Source organism: Chiloscyllium plagiosum, chromosome 4, assembly GCF_004010195.1.
Source record: "Chiloscyllium plagiosum isolate BGI_BamShark_2017 chromosome 4, ASM401019v2, whole genome shotgun sequence".
Taxonomy (NCBI): Eukaryota; Metazoa; Chordata; class Chondrichthyes; order Orectolobiformes; family Hemiscylliidae; genus Chiloscyllium; species Chiloscyllium plagiosum.
The window spans coordinates 22683516-22703500 of record NC_057713.1 but is presented as its reverse complement, the minus strand read 5'-3'; the positions used below and the strand labels follow the sequence as shown (position 1 = coordinate 22703500).

At 40.4% G+C, this 19985-nt stretch overlaps 1 protein-coding gene across 9 annotated transcripts in view; it reads right to left on the bottom strand.

The window, feature by feature from the left end:
* Positions 1–19985, bottom strand: part of adgrb1a (adhesion G protein-coupled receptor B1a) — a 585075-nt gene that overhangs the window by 38534 nt on the left and 526556 nt on the right. For all 9 annotated transcript variants that reach the window (XM_043687845.1, XM_043687847.1, XM_043687850.1 and 6 more), the window contains one exon: positions 17998–18169. In XM_043687845.1, the coding sequence (XP_043543780.1) occupies positions 17998–18169 (172 nt within the window). The remainder of the gene's footprint in view (positions 1–17997; positions 18170–19985) is intronic.

Sequence of the window (19985 nt, the reverse complement as noted above, 5' to 3'; positions counted from 1 at the left end):
AAGCAAGATGAGTAAATGTAAGATGGAAGGAGGCAACTAACAGAGCTTCTGTCTGGCTGGCATGAATATGTTTGACTGCATTACCGGAAAGCACAACATCAGTTCACCATTAATTAGTATTTGCACAACTTATCATCCCCATTAGTGTCCACTTGGTCACAATGCAAAAAAACGCACAACTATTCCAAACTAGATTTTGAAATTAAATAATGGTCTGTTGCAAATAAATGTAAGCTATTTGTTTTATGTGCATATTACCTTTAAGATCATCTTCAAGGATTTTGTATGGTGTGCCATACAATGTTTTGACCCTGCCATGCAGTCTGCTGGTGTCTATAAGCTGCGTGCATGTGCGCGCACACACACAACAATCAGTTGGCTTGCTGTAATGACTGCTATATAATTTATAATGTGTTTTACTTTTTTCTAAATAAACTAAACTACTGACTTAATTAATCACAGATAATTACTGGACTATTATTATTTAAAATGACATAGTCAACAGTGGTGGAGAACATCATGTTGATAAGGTCTATCTTGTTTGAGGAGTCAATAAGCAGGATAATCCAGAGATGAAACACATATTTAACTGTTTTTAATTGTGCTAAAGTGCGTGAAACAATCCTGGAAGTCTGTTTATTACAGCATCAGAGGTTGTTGAAAACATTGCTTGGCACGGAGGTTAGTTTAATTCACTTGATCAGGGTATGTCAGATCAATAGCTAGCGAGGAAAGTTCAAAGGCAATCTGTTAGAATGACCAGAAAAAATTTCTAGCTCAAAGTCAGATACAGCAATATATCTATGGTTTCTAGATTAGGGGGTGTCCACAATGCAGACAAAAATGCCATTAAGATTTGATTAGCAATTGGGAATAAAAGTCTACAAGGACTTAATAGATCAGATTGAACTACCAAAGAGCTAGAAGATCACCAAGAAAACATGTACCACATCAGAAGATCAATTTAGAGTCAGATCAAACTTTGTCATTTAGACAGAAGCCTATAGAATCCAGAAACCACTCTATGAGCAGATACAAATAAAAAACTGTGATTTTCCAGATGAACAGCTAGCAAATAGAATTGTTCAGTTGGTGATCACAACCACTCCTGGGGAAGCTTTGCAGAAAGACTTGCTTGACAAAACAAAGACCTAGAGAAACAAAGAACTACTTAAGATTGGAACAAAGTATGAAGTGATCCTCATAGGTCAATAAAGCTTACAGATCTAAAGTACAAACTTAATGGAATTAAGTTACAAGAAATTACTAGAAAACAGAAACAGAGGAAGACATGTGAAAGGTGCGGCATTCTATGATAGGGTCCATATTTCAATTAATTTCGTAAGGCATGAGGCAAAAAAGGTCATTTGCAGAGACAGTGCACCAAAGAAAAGGCTGAAGCCGCTACATATTACTTTGCACTGACCACTCATGTAGAGTACCTTAAAGTTACAGTAAAGTCTGTCTGGTTTCCAAAACGAAGCATGCACCTGAGGTGACCAACAGACCAGAATCTGACAATGTAGACAAAAAGTGGTGAAGAGAATTTTTACACTGTCAATCTCATGGAAAACATCAATGTTATCACACTGTCTGAAGCGTTTCATAAAATGTAGATATGTGTCCTCAGATGGATGACAGTTTGTTATTGGCTAAGGTAGACCAGGATAAGAGCCCAATAGACTATGCCAGTGAATTCTAAAAATCAAATGTGAAACTTTCAGCATATAATTCTCCACCAATTCCATCTGCAGGAACTATTGTGTTGGAGTTCAAGAACTGTCAATCTACCTGGATGTTGGAGATTTTCTACTTCACAGTCAACAATGGACCAACAATTGCAAATGTCACAGCATGACATGACTCTGTACTAATCACAATCCATGGAAATCAGTCAGCTATCAGAGGCACATAGAAACTGTAGGATACTATTCAATTACTCACAGAACTGAATATGAAACAGAAACAAGAGCAAGAAAATAAAAGTTCAAGAGCTAATGGCTGAACTGCAAAATCAGGATAAATCCAAATTTGAGATTACCATCACTGAGGTGATGAAGTCTTTAGGGGATATATCTGCTCAGCTCAGAAAGGTGTAAAAAGAACTGTAAGAGAATGCAAGAAAGTGGAATGAACTACAATTTCTATATCATTAATCCAATGAAAATAAACTGTCAGTGTACAGGAAGATCTGAAGTAACGCACATGCAAAATAAATCAGGCTCAACAGAGGCAGCTACAGAAACATTGACTTGAGCACACGGCAATGCAAGAGAATATGACAGATCAGCAAAAACAAGTGAAGATAAACAGTGCATGCAAGGAACTGTAAATCTCTCACAAGAAGTCCTTCCAAAAATAAATGTCAGCCATAGCAGGGCATAGAAGAAACCAAAGACAATAAGTAGAAGGGGTGAAGGCTTTAATGACAATAAAAAGAAAAGGTTGACAAGCTTGGACAGTTATTAGAGCTAGTTATGAAGAAGAAATTGTACTGGATTGGCACAGCTAAAACTGACAGAATTAGAATAATCCAGTGTGTTAAATAAGCCACAGATTTTAAGGTACAAAACAGCAAACATCAAGAAAATATGAACCACTTGAAATGGCTTTGGATTTGTCAGTGACTAATCTGGAATAAACTGTCTATAGCGTGCTAGAATAAGTGAATTCTGGAACAGCAACTGTAATTCATGAAAAATAACTTGACACAATATCACTGATGACTGTGACATTCAGTGGTAACCATAGACAAATACATCATCAAGACATTTGGATGCAACATCAAATTATTTGCACATTTTGCAGACTCACGGGCTCATTGCTGTTTTAAATACTTAAAAAATCTTTCAAAAAGTAAGGTGGTGATGTTTTATATGTAACTTGTCTTTAACAAAATTCATCTTTAAAGACTTCATGTACTATGTTTATATGGTGTTGCGATTCTGCATGGCAGTTCATCTGCTATTGGTCTGCAAACTGCACACAGAGAAATCAGCTGTTACACTGTGATGGCTGCTTCATAAATTAGAACATTTTACTGTTTTAAATAAACTAACCCACTCAGTTAATCATTCCCTGGTGAGCAAATGATTATTAGACCATTCATACCATAACATTAATCACTTTTGTGAATTGACTGTATGGTCACCATAGTCTTACCAGACCATAGGGGCTGCTCTCTCATTTGAGAGAGAAGTGACTGGTGAAGATTTAACCTGAGGGCCACCAGACCTCAGGCGAGGGAAGAGTTTGAGAAGGAGAGTCCTTCATGATAACCTCAATCTGGTAATGGGAATTGAATCCACACCGTTGGTATCACATTGCCTGAGAAACCAACAATCCAGCCAACTGAGCTAAATCAATTGTGAATTGCCTAAGTGCCTTTTATCCATGTGACAACATCTAGGCTACTGCTCCTTGACCAAGCCTTCCTTGTCCATCCCATCTTTATTCTCCATTACTGTCTGACCAAGATTGAGGCGCTTTAGTATCTGAAATGCACAAATGGTTGTGTTGAGGTGAGAGCAGTATACAAATTAGACTTGCACACTTCCACCATCTATAATTTGAAAATAAGAGATTGACAGATGAGGGGATTAGTGGGATGAGAAGGTAAATTAGGTATGAGAAGACCATTATGATTGATGGTTTCTGCCCTGCTGTGGATAATGATCTCAGTAAAGTTCATTCTAATGATGGAGAGCACCATTCCTTTTGGGAGTGAGGCCATCACGCCGTGCTTTATTCTTGCTGTGTTGGGTTTGTGCATGACCCTGGCCTGCAATAAAGTGGGAATTGTGTCACTGGGAGTAAATGCAATCTAGCTGGATGATGTAGCTGGCATTGTTGGGTATGTGACCAGGCATTTGAGCCTAGGATATTAGTGTGAGTCTTGCAGCACCTAAAACTGTTGAGTACGGCAAAACGTTTGGCATAAGTGGTGATTGTCAGAGATTGCTGGAAGTTCTGAGAGGTGGGGGACAATGACTGCTGTGTGAAGCATTAGTGCAATACATGCACCCATTCACTGATCTTGACCACATGTGGAAGGATGCTGAACATCTTGTAGCATTGTATTCAGGTCTGAACTGACAATGATCATGACAGTTATCTGGTCCCACTACCTGTGCCTTTTAAGCACTCTATACACAGATGAAATCTCATCTCTCCCCATCTATCGCACCCTAGAATTCAATGCAATATCAGAGAACAATGGAGCCTGTAATCTGCCATGCTTGTATCTTTTCTGCAGCATGTTAACATTAAGATCTATTTCTGAATTTGGCTAACTAAATTGCAGCTTGCCTTCAAGAAATGCAGACTAGCTCTTTAAGTGTTGCAATCAAACTTCCATTCTCAGGATTATGCGTGCTTTACTGAGGCACACACTCACTCATCAGCACATTTAGCCTCCACCACATCCTATGGTCAGGTAAATGAGAATGCAGTGCTAAGGTGTCCTGTTGTCTGAATCAGAGGCAATAGGCGTGTGTTAATTGAACATCACAACTCCTGTGCTTGGTTTCAGGCCTCATCGGATACGATGACCAGTAAACCTAATTGAGTCAACAAAGGTGAATTGACAAGCATTTTAAATGAGATGTGCATGAAAGCTCTGTTTTTCTATAAATTAATGTATTCGTGTAGTATCAGCTCAGCTGTTTCAAACTATGTGTTTCAAACTATGTGGAGTTGGTGAATTCAGAGGGAGCAAGTGCCTCTGTGATTAGAGGGAGCTACCTGTTCTGAAAGAAAGAAACATTCGAAGTTACTTAATTGCTTATCACATTCCTCAGAGCAAAAGTGAGGACTGCAGATGCTGGAAATCAGAGTCTAGATTAGAGTGGTGCTGGAAAAGCACAGCAGGTCAGGCAGCATCCGATGAACAGGGAAATTGACGTTTCGGGGGAGATTGGCAGGTAGGACAGGTCATGGGGACGGTGCTGAGCTGGAAGTTTGGAACTGGGTTAAGGTGGGGGGAGGGGAAATGAGGAAACTGGTGAAGTCCACATTGATGCCCTGGGGTTGAAGTGTTCCGAGGCGGAAGATGAGGTATTCTTCCTCCATTCGTCGGGTGGTGAGGGAGCAGCAGTGGAGGAGGCCCAGGAACTGCATGTCCTAGGCAGAGTGGGAGGGAGAGTTGAAATGTTGGGCCACGGGGTGGTGGAATTGATTGGTACGGGTGTGCCGGAGATGTTCCCTGAAGCGCTCTGCGAGAAGGCATCCAGTCTCCCCAATGTAAAGGAGACCACATAAGGAGCAACGGATACAATAAATGACACTGGTGGATGTGCAGGTGCATTCAAGTTCTGAATGCATATTTAGTTCTTCTAAGTTCAGTGACAGCTGTTAAATGGGAAAACTCAAAGTGATGGAAGGGCTCATGGACATTGTTATAAAGTAGCACTTACTCAGCAACATGATGTTCAATGTTCAAGTGGATTCTAGCAAGGACACTTAGGTGAGCTGGGAGTGATTGCCCTTGGCAGGTTCTAAAAAGAGACAGTGCAAGATAGCAGACAATGACACATCCCTCCCAGATCGTCTCAACATCTTCTATGCTTGCTTTGAGTAGAATTTCGGCGGAGAGGTAACAGCTATTCCGACGATGAACTTATCCCAGCAGTCACTGCATCAGAGGTCAGATTAGAATCCAAGGAAAGCAATGGGAGTACCATGCCGTGCACTCAGAGCATGCGGCAATCAACTGGCAGAGGTCTTCTCGGACATCTTCAATCTCTCCCTGCAGCAGGCCACTGTCCCTGCCTGTTTCACGAGGGCCTACATCATCCTTGTGCCGAAGAAGGCTCATGCAGCATGTCTCAACGACTACCACCCAGTGGCCCTAACTTCGGTGGTCATGAAGTGCTTTGAAAGGCTGGTCATGGCATTAATCAACTCCAACCTCCCCACTACTCTTGACCCACTCCAATTTGCCTATCGGACAACCGATACACATCAGATGCCACATCACTTGCCCTTCACTCCTCCCTAGAACATCTTGACATCAAGAACAGCTGCTTCAGAATCCTACTCATTGACTACCGTTCAGCCTTCATTACTATTATCCCCTTGAGACTGATTACTAAATTTAGTGATCTCAGACTAAGCCCCACTCCCTACAAGTGGATCCTCAGTTTCCTGACCCACAGGCCACAATCAGTGAAGACTGAGGACAATATTTTATCCTCACTAACACTCAACACTGGAGCCCCCTCCAGGGTTACGTACTCAGCCCCCTGCTGTACTTACTATATACCCATAACTGCGTCACCAAATACCAGACTAATGCCAGTTACAAGTTCGCTGATGACACCACCATAGTTGATCGAATCTCAAATGGCGATGAAACAGACTACAGATGGGAAGTGGAAGACCTGGAAAAATTGTGCACTGAGAACAACCTAGCTCTCAATGCCGGCAAAACCAAGGAACTCATTATTGACTTTCGGCAGGATGTTACTCATGCCCCCCCTTACACATTAACAGCAAAGAGGTGGAATGGCTGGAGAGTGTCAAGCTCCTGGGAGTGGTCATCAACAACAAGCTTTCTTGGACTCTTCATGTGGACGTACTAGTTACATAGGCCCAACATCTTTTCTTCCCTCAGGCAGCTGAGAAAATTTGGCATGACGGCGAATACCCATGCCAACTTTATAGGTGTGCCATCGAGAGCATTCTGTCTGGATGTATCACTACCTGGTATGGCAACTGTACCATTCAAGATAGGAGATGGTTACAGAGAATGGTTAACTCAGCCTGGATAATCACAAAGGCCAACCTCCCATCTATAGAATCCATCTACCAGGCCCGCTGTCAAAGAAAGGCCACTAGTATTCTCAAAGATCTGTCCCACTCTGACAATGTTTTTTGACAATCTCTACCATCAGGGAGAAGGTAGAGAAGCCTGAACACATGGACCAGCTGGTTTCAAAACAGCTTCTACCTGACTGTTGTTAAAATACTGAATGAACTCACAAACTCTTAATATTCGCCTGTACCTGTGTTTTTGTTTTGTCACTATTTTCCTATTATTTACTTATCTATGCTATTTAACTCTGTGATCTGCCTGTATTGCTCGCAAGACAAAGCTTTTCACTGTGCCTTGGTACATGCGACAATAAATTCTATTCTATTCAATTCAATTGACATCAAGACAGCATGTGACCGAGTGTGGCATTAAGGAGCCTTCGCAAAAATACAGCTAATGAAATCAGGGGGAAAAATATTCACTGATTGTAGTAATGCCTCGCACGAAGTAAAATGGTTTTGGCTGGTCAGTCATCTCAGTCCCAAAACATGGTTGCAGCATTGTTTGGACCGACTATCTTCGGGTGCTTCAATAGCCTTTCCTCCATCATATGGTCAGAAATGGGGATGTTCATTGATTATTGCACAATGTTCAACACCAAATACTGAAGCAGTCAACACCGAAATGCAGCAAGACCTGGACAAAATCCGTAATTTGGCTGGGAAGCAGAAATAAAATATGCACCACAAGTGTCAGACAACGACCATCTCTAACAAGAGAGCATGTAACATTAACATTTGTTGACATTATCATTGCAGAATCCATCACTCACATTATTGGAAGTTTACCATTGACCAGAAACTGCACTGGACCACCCATATAAGTATTGTGGTTATAAAGACCACTCAGAGTTTGGGATTTGTGGGGTGCATAACTTACTTTCTGTCTCTACACTGTCCACCATCTACAAGGTATAAGTCAAGAGAATGATTGTATACTCTCTCGGTGCCTGGTTTGGTGCTGCTCCACTGACAATCAAAAAAAAACTCAAGCACAAAGGGACACCATCCTTCACCTAAAACATTCACTCCCTCCATCACCAATGAAACATGGCAGCATTGACATGATGGACTCCAGCAACTCACCAAGATTCCTTTGACAGCATCTCTCCAAGCTGTAACCTCAACCATCCAGAATGACAAGGACAGTCAGTATATGTGTGGGAACACACCATCACCACCTGTAAGTTGCCCTCTATGACTGGCAGCATCCTGACTTGGAAATAATCATCATTCCTTCAGTGTTGTTGAGTTAAATTCATCCCAATAGTACGATGGTGCATCTCACCACATGGACTTGGTTCAAGAGATATCTTGCCATCACTCTTTTAAGGACATTTAGTCATGGGCAATAAAAGCTGGCCTTGCCAGCAATGTCCAATTCCTGTAAATGAATAAATGAAAAAAAAACAGAAGACACCTTGTGCAGAGGCATGTAGAAGAAAGAGAGCAGGTCAGCTATACCACCTTTCGAGTCTGAGATTCAATATAATCGGAGTCACTCCTCTGCATCAAATCCAGATCCATCCTCACATCAATTGACTTTCAAAGTTCCCAAAATATCCATCAATCTCAGACTTGATGTATTAATCAACTGAGCATTCACAGTCAGCCAGGATGGAACATTTCTTCAATTCACTATCGCTTGTCTGATTAAATGTCCCATTTCAGACCTAAAGTGCCAATTCTTCATAGTGGGACTAGGGGACTAATTCTTGACTCTCCTGCCATTGTAAAGCCCAACAACAAGCAATAAAATGTTACTTGTTTGCTAATAACATTGGTTGAGGAACAGATATTGGCAAGGATATTGGAGGAATAAAGAATGCAAAATTCTAAGATCAAAGTATGTTGCAGCCTAACTTTCCTTTACACAAAAACAATCATGTTTCACAATCAAAAATCTACCCAGTTCTTGATTAAATATTTCAGCTCCATTAACTTTGAACACAAATTGCCTTGTAACAGGCAACTGACCTGAACAGGAAAATAGCTCACTATTCAACATGTCACTGAAAGAACTGCATTCCTGACAAATCAGAAGATCTTTATGTATTGCAAGGAATTGGGACTGAATTTCAGCTACATGAGGCATACTCAGAGGTGGGAGTCATATCAACTGAGCCCAATGATGACAGAATAGCTAAGAGCTAATACGATGGGTTGGTTAGTTCAAAAGTAATACATTAATGGGTTGAGTTGGTTTTTCTTTTGGCTAAATGCAAGCTCTATCGGATTTCTTGCAGGATCCTTGTCGTGAGGCGATGAGGAATTTCTCACCATATCTTACCAAATGTATCCACCCTACCTCTACTGTGTCCCTCAAATCTAATTCTATCCATATCTTACTAGGTGCCATTTCTGAAACAACTCACCATTCACTGGATATAGGCCGGAAGACCAGTATCCCTTGTATCCCCAATTTCTTTAAAAGCCCATTGTGCACACAGACAAGCACTGTCCACCTGAAACTGTGGTGTGTTTCTCACTGCAGGTAGGTCTCTGGAGGTTCTGTTTGATGGATTGGTACAACACAGGATGTCCACTTATCCCAAGACCAGCAGAGGAAAACGCACCACCAGATCATGTCAGCCTGGTCAGAGGTTACCTCATGGGTCAGTGCAGTGCCAGTAAGCTGAAGGAATGCCCAACACTATAGAAAGAAGGTCATTGACATTATTCCTTCCAGCAGCATGTCATCAACCCTTTCCGATAACTCACACTCACTGTATCTCTGCTAGTCTACTCACCAAGGCTCATCCTCCTTCAACACCGACCTTACCTGTTATCAGCCACCCCAACTGCTGACATTAACACTGAATGTCTTCTTCATTGCCCACTTATTCATTTGGGTCACCTCCCTACTTGCAGCAAAAATAACACCCTCTATTATTTCCTGTAATACTAGCCTCTTAATCAAGGAGGAGAACAGCTCACAATAGGGTAGAAACAGTCAAGACAGGTGGTGTGTTGCCCATTATTTGACCCTCACCTCTTATGTGGAGAGCATCCTGACTCTGAATGACCCAAGTGGCTGACCAACCACGCTCAAGCCCCTAAACTAGTATCGGAAGCTGCCTTTGACTTGCTGACAGGACCCTCTTATGGAAGGTTATGTCTTTTGATGTCTTTTGACGTCACTGAGGACTGCGAACAATCATGAGAAAATTCCTAGCTTTGAGTCTAAATGTTTCCAAATGAGACATTATTAGACACTGCTGGATGCTAAACAGCAAGGCTACACTGAAATACTGTGAGACTGGCATCTCTTGTTGACAAAGAGTGTTGGCAAAGTGCAAAAAGGCAAGGCAAGACAGAGCAGTAAGCATCTAGATAGGCTCAAAAGTGAGTGAGCACTATGACAGCGGGTGAAGAACCCACTGGCGACGAATCCCAGCCTTTGGAGATGATTCCCAGCCTGGTGCAGCGGCCTCCTGGCATAGCATGGCATCCTCCTGACTTGGCACAGCGGCATCCCAACATGATGAACTCCCATCCTCCCACAGTGACCTCTTGGCTTGGGTGGTGACCTTCCATAGCCACCTCCCGGTGTTGGCATGACAACCTCCCGGCATGGTGCAGTGGCCTCCTCCTGTAGGGGTCTCTTGGTATACTATGGTGACCGTCTGGCCTCCTGCAGCAGCCTCCCGGCCTGGCTTGTCGCTGGTGTGGTGTGGAGCCAGGGCCCAGTGCAGACTGGAAGCTAAGTGCCCATATGGCTGCTTTACTGAATGTTTATTTTTGCGATGCTGGACATTTTATCTCTGTATGTTTAAATCTAGTAACTAAGGAAGCTGTGCCTCAGTACTTTGTGTCTAAGTCAGCACTGTAACTGGTGATGTATACACTTTTCACTATACTCATTGAGTATATGTGGCAATAAGGGCTATTCTAATTCTAGCTGCAGCCTGGTCCAGCCCATGAGCATACACTCTCCTTGCTGCAGCATTACAATGAGAGTTGCTAGTGCAGCCCAAGGTGCAACACTGAAGTGCGGCAAAGTCCCGTAAGTGGACCAGAGATGTACCATGACAGTTCTTCAGCTGTCGGGAGTGTGGTGCTGGAAAAGCACAGCAGGTCAGGTAACATCCGAGGAACAGGAGAATCGAAGAGCATAAGCCCTTCATCAGGAAGTTCAGCTGGCACATGTCAGATTCCCATGTCTGGAGACATGGGTTCCATGTTACTGAGATTTGGTGGTTGATTTCCAAAATGGAGTCTTTTGGGGCAAGTGACAAGCTGAAGTAGCCAGGGAGATACTCTGACTTCCACACTCTCAAGATCTAACTTGTTCAGCATACAAGGTAAAATCGGATGCTGATTGTTAATGAGGTGAGTTGTGGTGTTAATAAAGTGTTTAATAAGCTCTAATCTCCTTTAATTGGAAACACACTACTGCCTAGCAAGAAATACGTCTCACCCACCAGGGGCTGTCTAACATGATTAACGTTTTGTCTAAAAAATAGAGTTTTGCCTCGTCACATGGCAAATGCACATATTAGGTGGAGTGAGATGCTTCTGACATTCAGATAGTTGGACTTTTCATCTGATTCTGCCACATTTCTCACCGTAGCCTATTGTGCTGAAACCTCTATAAAATTCTACCCAATGTCCTCCCTGTAACAGAGGCAAGAGTAAAGGGACAGATAGACAGATAGAATTTTAAAATTCATTGCATGACCAACTGGCGATGAATGTTTAAGCAGTTGGGAATGAAAGAATTTTGAACATAAAAACAGAAAGGCTAGATGGAGCAAGCAAGGTCTGTTGTTAACAGAAAACGTATATACTCAGGAACCTTGATTATCCAAAGGACACAGGCAGGGAGTATTTTGTTTGGTTAATCGAGGCTGGAAAAAATAGCTAGCCATGCATCGGGACCTTGCGATCTTGTTCGGATCATCCGAAATTCGGTTCATCGATTGCTGAATAATTGAGGTTCCTCTGTATCTGATGACAATATGTACAAAACAATAGCTTTCCTTGCTGCTGCCCAAAACAATCTGATTCAGATTTAGGTGCAGATACCCTTCAGTTATACCTTTAAGTTTTCATGTTAAAATTAGGTAGACTTTTGACAATTTAAAAAGGGATTCAGCCCAGCTAGGCTGCAATAGAGGTTTGGTAGATAAAACAATAAACAAGTAAGAATAATTTATTCTTCAAAAATGGAGTAAGTCGAGATAGAGAGTAGGCACGGCTCCATGAGGAGGAAAAGTAGGCCGTCAAAAGTTAGCACAATCTGGATGACGAAAAGAGATTAAAATGAGGCAGAGAAAGTTCGGGTATTAAAGATGTCATGTTTAAAATTCATTAAAGAAGTTTTGGTCACAATCCTTCTGCTCTCCTTTGATACACCAGTGAGGCAGAAAACCAAGCAAACTACTGTAGATCCCTGAATCTATATTGAAATTTTAAAAAAAGCTGGAGATCACAGCAGGTTAAGGCAGCATTCATGAAAAGTGAGCAAGCTAACGTTTTGGGTCTGGGTGTCTCTGATGAAGAGTCATCAAGTCTCAAAAGGTTAGCTTGCTCTCTCTCCATGGATGCTGCCTGACCCGCTATGATCTTCAGCACTTTTTTGTTTTCAGAGAACCAGAGGATTGATATTACAGCCATGTACAAAAGGTAACCAAAAATTACAGAATGGTCAGCCCAGGATGAGTAGAAAAGAAACATTTAGAGACAACAATCCAAGAGAAAATTACCATAAAGTCAGCGGTTCTAGTTGATTCAGATTTCACTAATTTGATGGGAATTTTTAATGATGAAGCAGAGGACATAGACAAGAGAACTGTGGTTGATGTTTTGGGTATGGCCTTTCCAAAGGCTTTTGGTAAAGTACTATAATAGACTTGTCAGCAGAACCAGCCAGAATCAGCATGAATTTAGAAAAGGGAAATCACTACCAAACCACTGGAATTCTTCAAGAATGCAATTAGTCAAGTTGATGATTGAGTTGGGATCTCATACAAATCTATAAAATTCCATTAGGACAAGACAGGGCAGATTCAGGAAGGATGTACGCGATGGCCAGTGAATCTAGAACCTGGGGGTCACAGTCTAAGGATCTGGGGTAAACAATTTAGAGTTAAAATGAAAAGAAATTTCTTCACCCAGAAAACTGAATTCACCAGCACAAAAAGTGGTTGAGGCTAAAACCTTGGTGATTTCAAGGAGGTGAATCTGACATTTGGGATTAAATGTATTAAAAGATATTGGGGGACAAGTGGGAGCGGGATGCTGAGTTAGATGATCAGCCACATTTATGACGAATAGTGAAAAAAGCCTGAAGGGCTGAATGGCCTTCTCCCCCTCCTATTTTCTATGCTTCTACATCTTTAGAGATGGCTCACCCAGCTGGACAGTGTGGGAGAGGGCCCCTGGGGTATAAGTCCTACTTGCTGAGAGCTGCATACTCTTCAGAGGCTGGTAGTTCAGATAAATGACAGTGCCAGTGGGAGGTGGTTGCTTCTACTAGTAGCATACTGACCTGTGTCAGGAATGTCACAGGTTCCAGGGCAACAAAGCAAGTGCGGGAAGAGGTAATTAGCAGCAGGCCCCCTCCCTTCTGAATAACAAAGCACTTTAAGTCAGGCATTGAGTGCCTCTGCATGAGGAGAAACTGCATACCCCATCTCTCACCCAGAGGCACAGTAAGCATTCCTGTATGGGTTTGCTGTAGTGTTCCCTGCAAGTTGTGTGCCCACTCTCACCCACTGATGGAGCCATGATTGGCAACAAGGAGGGGATGCTCGGATTTAATTAATGTAGACGAGGGAAGCTGGCAGAGTATCTACACGGCAACCTGATAAAATGTTCCACCTCCTACAGCCATGACTACATAAGCCAAATGGAAGGATTTTAGTGGAAGCAAAATGAAAGTGGGCGGGAGATGTACAAACACATGTTTTTTTAAGGTTCTGGGCATTACAATTAAGAACTGATGTCAAAGCGTTTGATTGAGACCAGAGGAGATTTACAACAAATCGGAAAATAAAGACATCAGTTATATGGAGGAACGTAAAAAAAAATTCATTTCCTCAGCAGAATGTGTTCAAAATCCTTTTTGAGTTTTGATACAGTAAACCAGGAGAAGTTGCTATTCCTGGCCAAAGGATCCTGAACCAGAGGAAACAAATTTAAGGTCACTGGCAAATAGATGCAAATAGAGAAGGAAATGGGTTTTCACACAACATGTTACAATGATTTGGGATGCAAGCCTGGAAAGATGGTGAGAACAGATTTCACAAGAACCTTCAAAAGAGAATTCAGTAAATGCACAAAAAAAAACAAAAATGCAGGACCCTGGATAACAAGTTGGGGAGGTGAAATCACTGGACAGTTCTTCCAAACAGCCAATGTAGGCACAATGTACTGACTGTTTTCCTCAAACGTATCAATCCCTGATTCTGTGAAAAATTGTATTGACTGCGAGTCTCTAGTCTTTCATGTCACAGGAAATGCTTGAAGATTTTTTAAAAAAGAAAAGCCTCTAATTCACATTTGGTGTCACTGAAGCAAAGATTCATGCTCACATGAAAAGCCTTAAACTAGCTTATGTACTGTAACAACCGCTGACATAGTCCATTCTATTTTACTTCCTGGACTTCAGAAATTAAGGACAAATTATTCAATAAGCTTTCACTTTATAAGTAGAATGTGAAATCAGATATTTTCAAAAGTTGATTTCACTGAGAAATGTTACGATAAGTAAATTGCTGAACACTACACTCTTTCCAAAAAGCCAACAATTTCTTGTTGTAGTTGAAAGTTTTAAGCTACAGAGAGACCTACAAAAAGATCGATATTTAGGACATAAATGAACTGAATTCAAAATGGCTGGCTTGAGGATTCATACAAGCTGACAAGAGATGAAAATTAAACTGTTTTTTTTAAAACACCAAAGAGAAATGCCAGCAATTCATTTAAAAGGTAGGTCTATTTTGAGAGTTTTATCTCAATAGCTTCACAGAGCTGTCACTCCAAAATCTAAATGTGGATGCACAACTTTAAAGACTACATTTTATATCAAGGGAAGAGTAAATTGTTGGGTTTGTTTAAGGATATAGGATGAGGCAAAGGTAATTTTTTTTTAAGAAGAATATCGTAAACATTCACTAAAATTGCATTTGAAAGAGTCTTTGAGGTGGAAGGGGAGGTATAGCTGCAGAGCAGGGCACACTGAAATACGGGAGCTAGGTAATGGGAGGTACAGCTGCCAAAGGTAGATTCTCACACAAGAAGTCATGCTGCATCCTTATTTTCTTTCACATGCTGTCATAGTTCCTCAATTTTTGTTCTTTGCTTACTCAGCTTAATGTCAACTTAATTCATGTGTTCATCCATTAGTCCTTGTCAGGTCCATCCTACTTCAACAGATTACATCTGTACATTCCCACTCCCTCCAATCCAGTCTCTCTCACAATTATGAATTCTGCACAATAGAATGTGGACTAGTGGCGAGCGCAGGGTTGGAAGAAGTTAGAGAGATTTGAACGGCCAGGTTATGGAGGGATTTGAACACAAGGATGGAAATTCTCCATCCAGAGATAAGTAGATTAAAGTCCATAAGTACAGGGTGCAGATGGGATGCAAGCTACATTGTGTCAATGCAAAACGGTGGTCAGGATTGTTGAGGATGCAGGAGTTATAAACAGTTTGATTCAATCTGAGGCAGTGGCCATTGAGGAGATAAAATGGACGGCAAGGCTCCATAGTTTGCAGTGAAGGTGGTAGCTGAGTACACTGGTTTCTGTCTTTCCTAGCTAAAATGGAGAACACTTGAACAGACTGTTCATCCACATTTCCCTTTATGAGAGCAGATCACAAACTGTGTAATAATAACATTTTGAGGATTGCAACAAGTAACAGTTGTGTTCAAAATAATACAAAACCTGTTATTTGAGTAATCATGTAATCCATTTATTCAGAGAATAATCAGAATTGTACTTACTATGTTGAAATATTCAGAATTGGAAAGGTACAGAGAATCATTTCTATAGAGTCATGTGATGGAAAGCATGCATTTAAACCCACAAAGGATGTTTCGTACTTAAGGGTTCAAGAAAATTGTTTTATTTCAATATGTGTTCAAAATTCCCTTCATTGCATGAACACCATTTTCCCTGGTATGCAGGTGAACCACTTTGATCTCAAATACTGCTCCTGGAAATGAGAAAGACCTTAAAGGGCACCATTAAATTGGCCTTGGCTTGGCTAATAGCAGGTGCTATGTGACCTGATGATGATAACTTGCACCACCAAAACTTTTGGTCCTGCATTTTGCTTCAGGTTAATGTTGCTCAAGAGTCATGGGAATTCAGCATTCAAGAACTGTGACACGTAGGCATCTCTGATTATTCCACTGCCTCAATTGGCAGCAGTTTCCTACAAAATGAATTCTCTTTTCTTTCACAGTTTCAAGTTTAGTCAAAGATGAGGAGCACTCAATCCATACAATATGGAAAATTTCATTCTTTTAACATTTTTCGAACAGTAAAATAATTTGTTGAAAAACATTAATGGTCGAATTTCCAAATCCGAATACTAAACTGCAAGTAACATCTTGACTCTATAACATTGTTCCCAGTACTACCTGTGTCAATGTACAGCCAGCAATTAACGTATACTCTGGTTTATACTATTATTTTTACTATCACTTATTGATTTAAGGAGAAGCTCAAGAAAAAATACAATTGCTCAAGAGTGGAGACAATTGGTTCTTCCGACACTCTTGGCTGATTACCTTCCACATCTAGTACTGATGTGCTTCCCAATAAACTTCTTAATTAATAACTGCTTCATTCAGTACATTCATTTTATAGATCTCACATCACATTTATTTATCTGTAATGCCGATTGTTTTAGTTATCAGACATCAAAACCGAGAGCCAATGCATTGTTTTACACAGAATTTACTCGACAAAGAAAGGCTATTTGGACCAGTGCCAGTTTGTAACTTGCCACACAAGCTACCTTCTACTGTTTTCCACTTCACTTCATCCTATCAGCTTATTCTTCTTTATTCTTCCTTTACTCATGTACTTATTGAGCTTCCCCTTAAATGAATCTACATTCATGTGATTGTTGGTTCCACGTTTTTTTTTCCCCAACATTCCCATTTAGTAACAGGTTCTACCCTAAATTCTCAACTGAATTTATTCCTGCTTTCACAATTATAGTCCCTAGTTTTGGAATGTTAAGAGTCATTCTGGAAAGTATATAAAGAAGTTTCTTTTTGATAAACTACCACACTGCAAACTACTGCCGAGAATGTGCCATTTTTAAAAAAAAATTCATTTGACTTCAGTACACACTCATATGGGTAAATACATCTATATATCACACATGAACACGTACATATATTTTAAAAAGATTACCTGAATAAGAGGAATAACAACAACACTGTAATATCAAGTCGACACGACTGAAATAAACACATCATTTGTAAATACAAAAACACATTTCAATTTAGTTCTGCTCACCCAGCCCTCCCTTTCACTATCATTTTCTCAACTTTCTTCCCCCTTTTCCATTTTAGACATCGTAACTTTAACAAGTGATACCTTAGGTCTACTCCTATTCATTAACTTTCCTTTCCAGACTCAGGCATTGTTGTGGGCTAGGTGCCCTTTTATTCAGGAAAAGGGTTCCACGTCCGTAGAAATACACCACTGAAAAGCATATCAGACTTTTTTTCCTTCAATCGAAACACCATGCAGAACAATGAAGACAGTCAAAATCATGTAGCAGATTTTGATCAACCTTTGACATGATCACACACAGCAATGAGATAACTCTGACTGAGCTGTGCAAATGACCTTCCTGAAAGAAAAATAATCAGTTTCTCTTGCACTATCACAAGAAATAATCCTTGATACTGACATCATATAATCCACACATATGATGGTTAATGACATCTAAATCCTGGACTAACACCTTACAATCACTGGCAAGTATTTTTGATCGCATCTGAATATTTTTGAAACATGTAAAACAGATATCAAATCCAGATTTAAGAGGAAACACATGCAAACCAAACATACCATTGGCATCACCACTTCACACATATTTTTATTCCCTTTTCAGTTACTTCATGATAGATCGTGCATGAAGGATTTGTTAACCTTGCAAAGAGTTTCCCCTGCCCTTTAATCTCACATGTATTTCCATGTGACATACCTCTCTTCTCAAAATGCAGTGGACCATTACAATGACAAAGCCTTCCAAAGAGTCAAAGACAGCAAAGAGGATCTGAAAGAGGGCTGATCTTCGATCGGTGATGGCTAACACTGCAGACATCCAGGTCAGTGCTAAAAGTGGCAGGACAACACAAGAGCTCCAAAGAGATGCCCTGTAAAGGAGGGAAAGAGACCCAGTTTAACACAGAATCCAAATAGAATAAAGCAGAAGTGCCAAACAAACAACTATTACGATGAGGCAACAGCCGATTGGAATTATCGCTAACTAGAAATCCAGCAACCGTTCTGGGGACCCCAGGTTTGAATCATGCCACAGCACATAATGGAAATGGAAGTCAATTTTTAAAAAATCTTGAATTAAAAATCTACCGATGACTGTGAAACCATTGCTGATTGTTGGGAGAAAAAAAATCTAGTTAAATAATGTTCTTCAGGGAATGAAATTTGCCAGATTCAACAGATCTGGCCTAAAATTTGATTTGATTTATTATTGTCACATGTAGACAGATACAGTGAAAAGTTTTTTTTTTGCATGCGGTACAGACAGATCATACCATACAAAGTGCATTGAGTAACTGAACAGAGTGAACAAATGTGACTCCAGACTCACAACGATATGATTGACTTTCAAATGCCCTCTGAAACAATTGAGCAAGCCATTCAGTTCAAGGGCAGTTAGGAGCGGGCAATGAACGCTGGCTAGCCAGTGATGCCCATATCCCATGAACAAATTTAAAAAAATCTCCACTGTACTAAAGATAATACTAAAGGTTGTACTGTTTCCTATGCACAAAAAATATCTGAACCATTCAGACTTGCAACAAATATATTTAGTTTCATTTCAATTAAAGGAGCTAATTGCTTCTATCGACGGAAGCGACATTACAGATTTCCTCATACTAAGTTCCATTTCAATAAACTGATCAGTAAGAATATTCATTTTTCCTCGTAATGTCTTTTTTTTCTGGTGCGATGTTATGCATTCAATGCTGAAAATACTAATGATTAATAGCACAATAATTGGTCTAAAAACATCATCAGCTTCATAAAGCAGCAAATCATATTGCACTCAGTACACTTAAAAATACATTTTGAATAATTAGAGGATATGTCATTACCAGCAGTGAGATGTGATATGTGTAATAAGGACATAGGAGGAGATTTGATGCAAATCTTCCATACACATCTTGCTCAGTTGGAAACTTATTGAATCAGAAACTGTCCTCTAAAGATTTCCTCTACTCCTTCTTAAAGTAATAAAATAAACTTCAACATATCTACATAAGTTTACATTATCTTGTTTCAGCCACTGTCTTTCTGTCGAAACAAATCTGTGTTTCTGATATAAAAATATAGAAAGTACTGGAAAAAACCCAGCAGGTCTAGCAGCATCTGTGGAGAGAGAAAGAGAGTTAATGTTTCAACTTGATATTTTTGTAGAGCTCGAGAAAGTAAAGATCGAATGAGCGAAGGGGTGGACAAGGTGTGAACAAAAACCAAAATCTTATGGAGGAAGACAGGAAAGATTGAATAGCAAAGGGATAATGGTAAAGAGATATATGTACGATTAAAGGATGAATGAACAGATGCAAATTGATGCAACAATCATCCAAAATAAAAACATGGGAGCAGAAGTTCTGATCTGGAATTGTTGCAACTTGATATTGATTTTGGAAGAGTGTAAAGCGCAGCATTGAAAGATGAGGTGTTGTTCCTGGAAGCTTATAATGAGCTTCACTGGAACAGCGTAGGAGGCTGAGAACAAAGCAGTCAGAGTGGGAGTGAAGCATCACGCTTGTGGATTGAATGGAGTTGTTACACAAAGCTGTCATCCAACCTATGTTAAGCTGTTCTAATGTGGAGGAGTCTGCATTGTGGGCAGCAAATACAGTACATTAAATTGACAGAAGTACAAATAAATTGCTATTTCACCAAAAAAAAACAAGCATTTGAGGTTTGGGACAACAG